A 10,537-nucleotide genomic window follows, 5' to 3' on the forward strand; every position below is an offset into this window, starting at 1 on the left:
AGTTTACTGACGTCACCTTACAGCACTTATGGATATTGAAATTAAAGATTTTAGTTACCAGTTATCTCCAATGTGTGAAGTTGCCTAGTGCAGCTTTGAAACCATTTGAAAGACAATTTATTTGATAGACTATTAATCCTAATGGAAAGATTCTCTTGTCCCCCTCCACAGGGAGGTCAGAGGTCAGATACGGAGCAGCAGCCCTGGAGCTGATAGGGATTCAGTCCCTGTGTTTCATTAGTCATTTACCAGGCCCTCCACGTCCCCGCGGCACCTGGTGATACGTAGCACCATACGTCAGAGTGGCCACTTGCAGAGCAGGGGGAGGAGTCCGAGGGAGAGCAGAATAATTTAAATGTAACGCACTTGCCCTTTAGCAAGTGCTCATGAAGTCTACATTGTTGTTGACTCGCTCCCTCGGCCCTTGAAGGGTCGACCTCAGAAAGTTCACTTGAGTTATCAGAGTAATGGCACGGCACTTAAGATGGCGGCAGGGATTCCCCTGAGGGGAAGTCAACGATGGCAGGTCAAAACGACTAATGAGTGTCCTTGAGCAAGACACCGAATATCTTGCTCAAGGACACTTCAGCAGGGCGGGTGCTTGCTGACTCGTGGGTTTGAACCCTGATCCTCCGGGCTCAGTCCAGTGTCTTTAACCGCAAGGCCACAGTGCTACTTTTCTGTGACTGACAGCTTATTCTGACACTATCCAAAATGTCCTGATGCTGTAAACTCCACCCATCCGCTGCCACAAGCAGGAAAAACCAAACACTCATAATTGCAAACAGTACTGGACCCCGGCCTGCAAGACTCCACAAATATGCCTCAGCGCTGTGGCATGCAGCGCTCTCCTGCCCGCTCCCTCCCATGGCTGCTGGTATGCAGACAGCTGCCCAGCGATGACACTGCACATCCAGGCTGGCCCGGCCTGCTGGGGGACATTTAAACTTTAAAGGGCCAAACCAGACAGCTGGGTGTGTGTTCATACTGCGAGAAAGTGTGTGTGCTGTACATGCCTTCTCTCCTCATCCGCTCACCAGTCTCACACGACGAGGACTAAGCAACTTCTACCTTTCTAACTGCTACGCTTTGGTTGATAAGACTTCTGTTTGAGCTCTTTCACACACTACTGAGTGTGTGTAGACGACCTGTGTGTGTGAGTGTGTGTGTGCTGTATATGCCTTCTCTCCCTCATCCATTCACCAGTCTCATATGACAAGGACTAAGCAACTTCTGAAGATATCCTCCTTTCCGCAGCGCTTCGGTTCATAAGACTTCTATTTGAGCTCTTTCACACACTACTGTGTGTATTCGGTGTTTGTGTGTGTGTGTGTGTGTGTGTGTGTGTGTGTGTGTGTGTGTGCGGTGTTGCCTTCTCTTCCTCACCCACTTATAAACTCATTTCAAGTGACGAAGACTAAGGAACTTCTGAAGCCCTTTGGATATCTTCTGATCTACAAAGCCTTTGGTTGATCAGGCTGTTTGTACCTGAGTTGCGTTCGCCAGCCGTTCAGCATGGGTGCGTTTATTGCTAAGATGCTGCTGCCAACCGTCAGCAGCCTGGTGTTCCTGCCTGCGGCCAGCGTGGCCGCCAAGAGAGGCTTCCACATGGAGGCCATGGTCTACTTCTTCACCATGTTCTTTACTGCGGTAAGAGACACAACGACAACACTGTGGGTCATTGTCGATTTTACATTTAGGGCATTTAGCTGATGCTGTTATCCAGAGCGACTTGTAATGATTTTGTATTGATGAGGCAGGTGAACTGGTGAAACGTGTTACCTGCACCTGAGTGGTTGTGGAGACAGAGATCTTGGGAGATTGAACATATGGCTATTTTGATGGCATGACATTTCTACATGAATTTTGTATATTTTATATTGCTCATCTGCTCATCTTGGTTTACAATTTTCTTTTTGCGCTGAAAAATTGGCATTATTGTATTTGATCACTATAAGTGTCATATGAAATCTGTAAAGGAATTTCACTTGAAAGATTTAATTCCAAAACGAGATACATCTCTGGTATAGTGACAAAATATTTACCTCATGTTCATTGCTCAATATTTTAAAAGTACCACTTATTATGCTGTTGAAAATGGAAATAATGTAAATGTCTTTAATGGACTAATAACTTCAGTAATAAACCACAGTGAGTTTCACTTTAATGCCAGCCATCATTTTGTCAGGTGACATGAGTGAAACTCTTAATTTGTTTTGTCTAGAAAAGTTCACCAATCAGACCTGAAGACATTGTCCTTGGTTGACACTCGTTTCAGATCTACCATGCGTGTGACGGGCCGGGCCTCTCCATCCTGTGCTTCATGAAGTATGAGATTCTGGAGTACTTCACTGTGTACGGCACCGCTCTCTCCATGTGGGTCACACTGATAGGTGAGTCCAGGCATACAGCAGTGATAGACTAGTGTGTCCGGTAACTGAAACGTCACAGGTTTGACTCCTAGAACATCAGATGTGTGTTCTTCCATAACCGTGTTGGGCAGGTTACTCAGAAAATCAATCAAAATAATCAATTACTCTTTACTTATTACTTGTTTAAAACGTAATCACGTTACTTTACTTTAACTCAACAGCAGCCGTAATTAGTTCCATTCCTCGTTCCATTACGTGTTTCGTTGGCAGCAGCGGCTCCTTGTTTTTCCCTGAGTTTCTCATCGCTGTGTTTCTGTATCAGATGCTTTGATGAATTGGATGTTGTGTTTTTCGCTGTGGAAAGAGTTTTGCTGCCACACAAAGTTCACAACGAACCAGAATGTTCTTTGATCCTTGACTGAGATCAATTCAAAGTAATGGGAAAACTTCCAGCTGCTGAAAGTCTGCGTCTCTCCCTCACCCTCCATCTTTTGTTTTGCTTCTGTAGCTAACAGCCGAAGTCCTCAAGATACATATGAGGAAAACACAAACTCCGAAAACTTCAAAGGAGAGAAAAGAAAAGGGTGAAGGGGATTCAGGTTTAAGTAACGCAGTAAGGGAGTGTTACCGGGATTAGTAACTGTAATGTAATTACTGAATTTGAAATTGTAATCCCTTACATTACTGTTACTGAAAAAAAATGTCCAACACTGGTCCACTGGTCCACAAAATGGTCCAAAAAACAACAATATTCAGGCTTTTTTTCTATTCTTAATTATTAAATCACTGCAGAACATGAAACAGCGCATCACAAATATTTTTGTGCTAAGGCCTTCTACAGTGAACAGGCTTTTTTCATCCAGAACTTCAGTCAAACCCAATGTCTCTGCCTGCAGCACGACTGAGCAGTTGTTGATAACATGTGTTGTGTCTCTGAGAGCTGCTCACATGTGCTCTCTCTTATCCTTTCATATGGGGACAGATAGAGAGATGCCATTTGACAAAGGTTATAGTCCGGATTTAAACCCAGGACGTCACATGGTATACGCCTTAGCCAATTGAGCCACCAGGAGGCCCAATTTTTATTGCCATTATTACATATTTACATATATCTGTGCTTCCCATACTAGTTTCCAGGGACTCCCAGGACTCCTTCAGGGGGTTCCAGTGGGTTCCAGAGAGTTCACGATAAAATGAGGATTAGATTAATTTTGTTAATTAATTCAAGTTAGCCCTAGGAGGGAATGCATAAAAATGACTGTTCTGATCAGAGGTTCCCCACTGTTATCTCCTCACATAAACAGACAACAGAAATCTTCTCAGATAAGAGTCGGTAGTCTGAAGTGTATTTTTAAAGATCCGAATGAAAAAGTGACCCCAGTCTCATGTATTTGTCTCTCTTGTTCCAGCTCTGGGCGACTTCGAGGAACCCAAGCGCTCCAGCATCACCATGTTTGGAGTGCTGACCATCGCGGTGCGGATCTACCAAGACCGCTGGGGCTACGGCATTTACTCCGGACCCATCGGCTCAGCTGTCTTCATCATCACTGTCAAATGGGTGAGTGGCTTAGAAACAGCAGACAAGGGGAAAACTAGTGATAATATGTTCATTTCTCCTGCAGATGAAAGGCATGACTAGTATTTCATCATAATCTGTTCCTCCTTGTTTTCTCCATCTTCTCCACGTTCTTTTCCTCTTCTTTCTTCTGCTCCTCCTCCTTCTTCTCCTTCATTTCTTCTTCTTCTCCTCTTCCTCCTCCTTATTCTTCCTCTCTACCTTCTTCTCCTTCATGTTCTCCACCTTCTCCTCTTCCTTCTTCGTATTCTCCTTCTCATTTTTTTTCTCGCCCTCCTTATTGTTCTCCAACTTCTTCACTTTTTTCTACTGGTTCTTTTCCTCAAGGAGGGGAAAAAGAGTAATGAGGAGAAAAAGAGGGAAAAGAGCCCTCTTTTTCTCCTCATTACTCTTTTTCCCTTCCTCTTCCTCCTCCTCCTTCTCCTCTTTCAAATCCACCTTCTTCTCTTTCTTCTCCTTCTTCTTCTCCTTCCTCTCCTTTCTCTTCATCTTCTCCTCCTTATTCTTCTTCTACACCTTCCTCTCCTTGCCAGGAAATAAATGAATCACTCCATTGAATTTCCTGTGTTTAATTACATACCAATACTATCTGAATATCATTGTAATGGATTGGACTTTATCCTGGTGTTCCAGCTGCAGAAGATGAAGGAGTTAAGAGCGGTGTATCCAGAGAAGACAGTTTACACTCAGCAGGTCGGTCCCGGCTGCTGCTTCGGCGCTCTCGCTCTGATGCTGCGTTTCTACTTTGAGGTGAGTATCGTCCCAACTTCAAAACACAACTAATCCTCTTCATCCCTACTGCTGATTGACATAACACAATAGGGATTCAACCTACTGTATAGCCAGCTCATGAAAGCTTTTCCATTTGCTGTTCTAAACACCCTGGTGTCTGGTAGCTCCTTCCTGTGAGCACTCTGGTGCAATAATTAGAATAAACAGAAGAAGAACTGGGTAGTTACAGCAACACCACAGCAATGAGCGCCAAAGATGGAGACAAAATCAAAACAATGAGGAACTCGCCGATAATAACAGCTAAAACGGCAGCTCTGCAGAACAGTGAACAACCCCTTGGTTCATCGATGCACAACTACAGAAAAAGGCTGGAGACCGAGGTGTCTGTCTGCGCCACTAGTTACACATCTTGATATGCTGAAATAAATCAAAGTGTATAAATTCAATTGTCCTGAGTGGGATCTGGTTTTCACAAAAGGATGCACCACTTTCAACACATCCTTGTGCCTAGTTTGAGACTCATTTGTGTTACTTGTCAGCACATTAGCAAAACATTCCGACAACATATGTATATTACTGTGATATGTTGTGTTGAAAAGTTGTCCCAACCTAGACACAAAGATGTATGGAAAAAGCCTGTCCTCGAGAGTGTCATGTTATTTTAGGATCCAGCACCAGTGTTGCAAGCCTTAAAATAAGGAATCAAAAACTTTTGCGTGAGCACGCTGCCGGCTGAATTATTCACACGCATTCTCCTCAACGCAGGAGTGGGACTACGCCTACGTCCACAGCTTCTACCACCTGTCTCTGGCCGTGTCCTTCGTCCTGCTGCTGCCCAAGAAGAACCGCTACGCCGGGACGGGCCGGAACGCCGTCAAGCTCAACTGCTACACCCTCTGCTGCTGTGTATGATGCCTTTTTTTTTTTATCTCAACAAGACAGGAGGGGTGATGGCTGTCAAGGTGGACAGGCCAAGTGTGAAGCAGTGGAGAGCCATGGTAGACTTGGAGTAGATTGACTGTGCAAAGTGAAAGGATTTAAGATTATTCCACTTGTTAGAAGTCGTTTGGGATAGAAGTATCAGCTAAATGCCTAAAATGTAAATGCATTGGATTCGGTAACTTGACTGCAAATCCAGTTAGCCATATTCAGCCATGTATGATTATGCCATAACCCTAAACCTTTTTGATCTTAAAAATCACAACATCTTCCATTTGGTGGACACATATCAAAGGCATTACCATGCAGCACCATGAGTGCATATATTTTTAGTATGGGTAAGAGGTCAGAGGTAATGGAATGGTGGAACAGGAATGGTCTTCGTTCCTTGCTTTACCCATTGAGCTACACTGGGACTAGAACCCCTACAGTAACTCTTGAGCTACACAGAACCGCATTCATTGTCAGTCAAAGTCCTTTCGGTCTTCCTCATTATGTCTCTTGTTTCGTCCTTCACCAGACCATATCCCCTGGTTCCTCTAAAGAGAAGAAGGACAAGCCGAAGAAGACGTTGTCTCGGACGGTGTGGACGGTTCCCACTGAGAAGCCGTGGATCCGGGGCTGCAGCACCCCCACCCTGCCTCTGTACAACCCCCCGCCCTCCACACCTGTCAAAGGAACCAGCATCAGCAAGCTCAAAGAGATGAACGGGTGGAAGTGACCCCGAAAGGTCACAAGCGTCGGTTGGTCTAATGTAGAAGGACTTCCGAAAGAGTAAGCGTAAAGTGAGGTGGGTTATAAACAGGGTGGGGAAAATAACCACCAGCAAGAAACCAACCATCATGTTGAGATTCCTTTATACTCCAAAAGTCATTTATGGCTGGTAAAAACGTAAAGCTGGACAGTGAATTTTGGAATCCACCAGCCACTGTGGCCAGCAGGTGAAAAAAAAGTTAGTTCCCTGCCCTGGTTATAAAATTTAAGGGCAAGAACAAGAGGCGAGTCAGGCCTCCATGCCCTCAAAGACCCGATAAGAATACAGCTGTCTACAGCACTTGTCCAAATTTCAGGACAGGCAGCACGCTACTAAAGAACACACACAGCAAGGACAGGGAGACGGTGGCTGAGACAAGCCAGTAAAACTGACTGGAAAATTTGTGAGAAGAACAAACCGGCAGATGGTTTATCTCTCCAAAATATATAAATTGTCTTTAGAAATGTTCCTCAGGGGAGACCCTTCGTCTGCTCGCCTCTCTCTCTCCGTCCCCCTCCTCCCTCTCTCTCGTCTCTCTCAGAGAAAGGAACTACGCGGTTAAATTCGGTTATGAGAATTACAAGACTGTAAAAGCACATTTTACTCTCTTTATATGTCCCCGAGGTGCCAAACGTGTCATCTGGTGCATCAGACTTGGGAGCGGTGGGAAGCGGCGGTCCAGACTTTGGCCTGTAAACCGACTGGAGCACCTTGACATGTTTCTGGGTCGGCAGGTGGACTGTTCAGTCTGTTAACTCCACTTCACTGACCAAGCAGCTTTGGCTCTGTTCTCTTTCCCCAACGTGCTCCATTCAGACTGTATAATCTTTCTGGTGAAAACCTTTATGTATATATTGTTTATTTATTGCAGTAGGGAGGATTATATATATATATATACAGTATATAACTGTTTGGTTTTGATGTAAATTTTTTTCACATTTTGAAAATAAAATGCAATGATGTTGTATTTATCTTTTAAAGTGGTCTTTAGGGACAGTATGTGGAATTTGTATGGTCTTAACTATCCGATCCATTATCATAATGCAGCGATATGGACTTTGCAGAAGCCTACCATTGACAAAAATCCTGACTGGCACATACTTCAAGGCCCACTCCAGTCTAGCAACACTAATCCAATTCCAAACCCACATATCCCATTCCACTTTCACTTCAGGACGACATAGCGGTGTGCGTTCGCCGCACGTCACCTGCCCCGAACACTACCCAAAGACTACAAACGTGTTCTGCGTATCTTAGACAAAACAGTCTGCAGCCAAAACGTGAATGAAACTCCCCTCCACCAGGGAATGTTTTGAGCCGGGGCCAAGCCGCCAGCTCCTGTGCCCAGAGAAAGGTGTTTTTGTCTGGGCTCAGAAACCTGGCTGGCTGGGCCACCGGCACCTCCTGGCTGGCTGCGCCTCCCGGCCCTGACAGGACGGTAACTCGAGCCTTTTATTGCACGAGTGTGAAACACTTTTCAGCTCCTTTACGACCACTGTCTATCCCGCACCACTTTGCTGAGGGGCTGCAGCCCACACACACACACACACACACAGGTTTGTATTACTTTACTTATGAAGACTTTGCATTGACTAGATTAATTCCCTAACTCTCTCAACTGCATGCCTAACCTTAACCTTTACCTAAATCTAGTCTTAAACCCAAGCCATAACCCTGAAATTACCAACTGAAAAACTGAGGACAGGCAAAATGTCCTCACTTTGGAGGATTTTCGTAATCTTTATGATGACATTTGGTCCTCACAAGTATAGGAATACAAGGACACACACACACACTCTCACTCACACACACACACACACACACACACACACACACACTGTCTGAGGGATCTGGTCGTGTTGGGCGGCCCGGCTCAGCACAGCACAGCAGACATCGACAGTGTCAACACAATAAGCGGTGATTGACAACGGCGCGAGCGTGGTCGTCTCCTCCGTGGTCGTCTGCACCCACATTCCACGGCGGCATGGAATTTCGGTGGGTATCTAAATATAATAAAGAAATACATCTGAACAAATAAAAAAATACGACTTCTTCACCAGTGAAAGAGCACTTTCTCCAATATTCCATATGCGGCATGCCTTTCGCCGCCCGCTCAGAGAGGGAGAAGAAAAAGTTTGCTATATCAATTTTCATTAGACTCAATTAAGCGCAGAAATGCACTACGCAAAGTAATTGCAACAGACTATGGTATGTTTGGTATGTTTGTGCTTTTTAGCTATGTGGTGTGGGCACTTTCTATGGCGAGAGAGCAGCCAGTGTGCCACAAGTCCTTTCTTGTGTGTCAGCTGTTGCCACAGCTGTTGTTAATGCTGGGAGGTCAGCTGCCTCTCAGAAGACTCTCTGCTGTTTCACCACCAGCTCCGGCTGCGGCCACACCACATCTTCACTGCTCATACCCATGATGAGACGTACACTTTAACGACCAATCACATCCATCACATCCATCCTTTTGCTGATCAACAGCGGCTTAGTCCAATAGTTTGGGTCAGTGGACAAAAATGAATTAAGATAAAATCCATTTGTATCTATTAGAGAGACCTGATGTGTCCCTTAATGTGTGAAAAAGGCAGAAAATCCAGTCGTTTTGTTTTGATTTCTGACGTGTCACGTGGCTCTTGGTCTCAGATTTTAGTTTTGGGGAAAACTCTGATACTGATGCTGTATTTTTGCCTGATATCCCACACCAGCATCAATATCAGCACATTCATCCCTCTGTCTACCACACACAGTTACAGTATGCACTACTTCCAGTTCTTATTACCTATAATACAATGTGTAGTTTCAGCCAAGCGACCTGATTAATCAAACACAGAGATAATTCCTATAATGCACAGCTCGCACTATTGTGGTAAACAGGTAGCTAGTTCGAGGTCTGTCTTGTTTTCTCTTGTTTTTTATTATCATATATAAGCAAGCTTTCCAGACAGTACACACGTGTTGGTATTTAATTGTTCTATAAAAGCCATAATATCCTTTAGGAGATACTTTACAGTCATTAAGGCTCTCCAGTGCCACTAACACTACTCCACTCACCTCATAATCCAATAAAAAAGCCCTTTTGGGTATTACTGCTCAAATAGGAAATGTCTCTGAAACACACACAGTTTCACCAAAGCAACACTTGGATCAGTAGCCTGTGTAAATAAAATACATATTAATTCATTTGGCAAATTCTTTACCGGTTAATTCATAATTCATTTGAGTTTAGGTGTCCATGGAATTATAATGAATAGAGCGATGGTCTCTGGCACGTTTAAATTAGTTAACTTCCACAATGTAAATGAGGCTCTGTGAGCTTATAAACTGTGTTACTATCATTACATCGCTAGAATTATTGCAACGCCACGACCCAATCTCATGTTATATGCATGAAGTGATTACATTTTAACTAGTGGTATCATGTCCATTGAAGTGCCATCATGCTAAAATTGTGCCTCTACTGCCACCTGTTGGACACCAGAATAAAACAGTGCAACTATTAAAGGCTGATACCACTGAATTTCAGAAATGTGTTGACTGTTGTTTCAGCCCTTACAGCTTTCATCATGGGTCACTTCTAATGTTGTCGTTACGAACAATCTAGGAATTTAAGTTTATGCTACTGTACATTCTTAGTTTAGTCTATGTAGTTTTTAGAGTTTGGTGTACTAACAAAAAAGTCTGAGTTGTGTTGAGTTACTTGTGAGAAAGAGTTTAAACATGTTCACCTACATTATACTTTCAGAATATAGCTGACTCTCTTGATTTACAATGAGTACAACAGTAGAATAAACTTCAATCCAGAGGTGGGGACTTGAGTCACAATTTTAATTGCTTCAGACTTGATGCATGAAGAGAAGACTTGAGACTTGACTTGACTTGTCCTTTGATGACAAGACAAAAGTCTTGACAAAAGATTGAAAGTGATGAGATTTGTTCCAGCAAACGACTGAATTTAAATTCTGTTTTCTGAATTTGTATGGAATGATTGACTTTATTGAAGTTGAAACTGATTATAGAAATCAAACTCATGAAGTTTTTATCCTATTAAAACCATATTGCATTGAAAAGTCCTAGATATTTAGTTTTCTTTAAGATATTAAATTGATACTTGACTTGAGACTTGTGCCTCAAGACTTGATACTGACTTGGGACTTGGGACAA

At 43.6% G+C, this 10,537-nt stretch overlaps 1 protein-coding gene across 1 annotated transcript; it reads left to right on the forward strand.

Moving 5' to 3' along the window:
- Window positions 1–1,515: 1,515 nt before the first annotated feature.
- mymk (myomaker, myoblast fusion factor) lies at window positions 1,516–5,592 on the forward strand. The gene is made up of 5 exons (XM_071903494.1): window positions 1,516–1,650; window positions 2,279–2,393; window positions 3,782–3,930; window positions 4,582–4,698; window positions 5,446–5,592. Exons 1-5 carry the CDS (start codon window positions 1,516–1,518, stop codon window positions 5,590–5,592), a joined length of 663 nt encoding a protein of 220 aa, XP_071759595.1.
- Window positions 5,593–10,537: the final 4,945 nt, after the last annotated feature.

Source organism: Centroberyx gerrardi, chromosome 8 (assembly GCF_048128805.1).
Source record: "Centroberyx gerrardi isolate f3 chromosome 8, fCenGer3.hap1.cur.20231027, whole genome shotgun sequence".
Taxonomy (NCBI): domain Eukaryota; kingdom Metazoa; phylum Chordata; class Actinopteri; order Beryciformes; family Berycidae; genus Centroberyx; species Centroberyx gerrardi.

Excerpts from the sequence above, each read along its gene's own strand:
- mymk (XM_071903494.1), top strand. The coding sequence starts at position 1,516 with ATGGGTGCGTTTATTGCTAAGATGCTGCTGCCAACCGTCAGCAGCCTG. Across the intron at positions 3,931-4,581 it reads TCATCATCACTGTCAAATGG|CTGCAGAAGATGAAGGAGTT; the intron begins GTGAGTGGCTTA and ends CTGGTGTTCCAG. Across the intron at positions 4,699-5,445 it reads TGCTGCGTTTCTACTTTGAG|GAGTGGGACTACGCCTACGT; the intron begins GTGAGTATCGTC and ends TCCTCAACGCAG.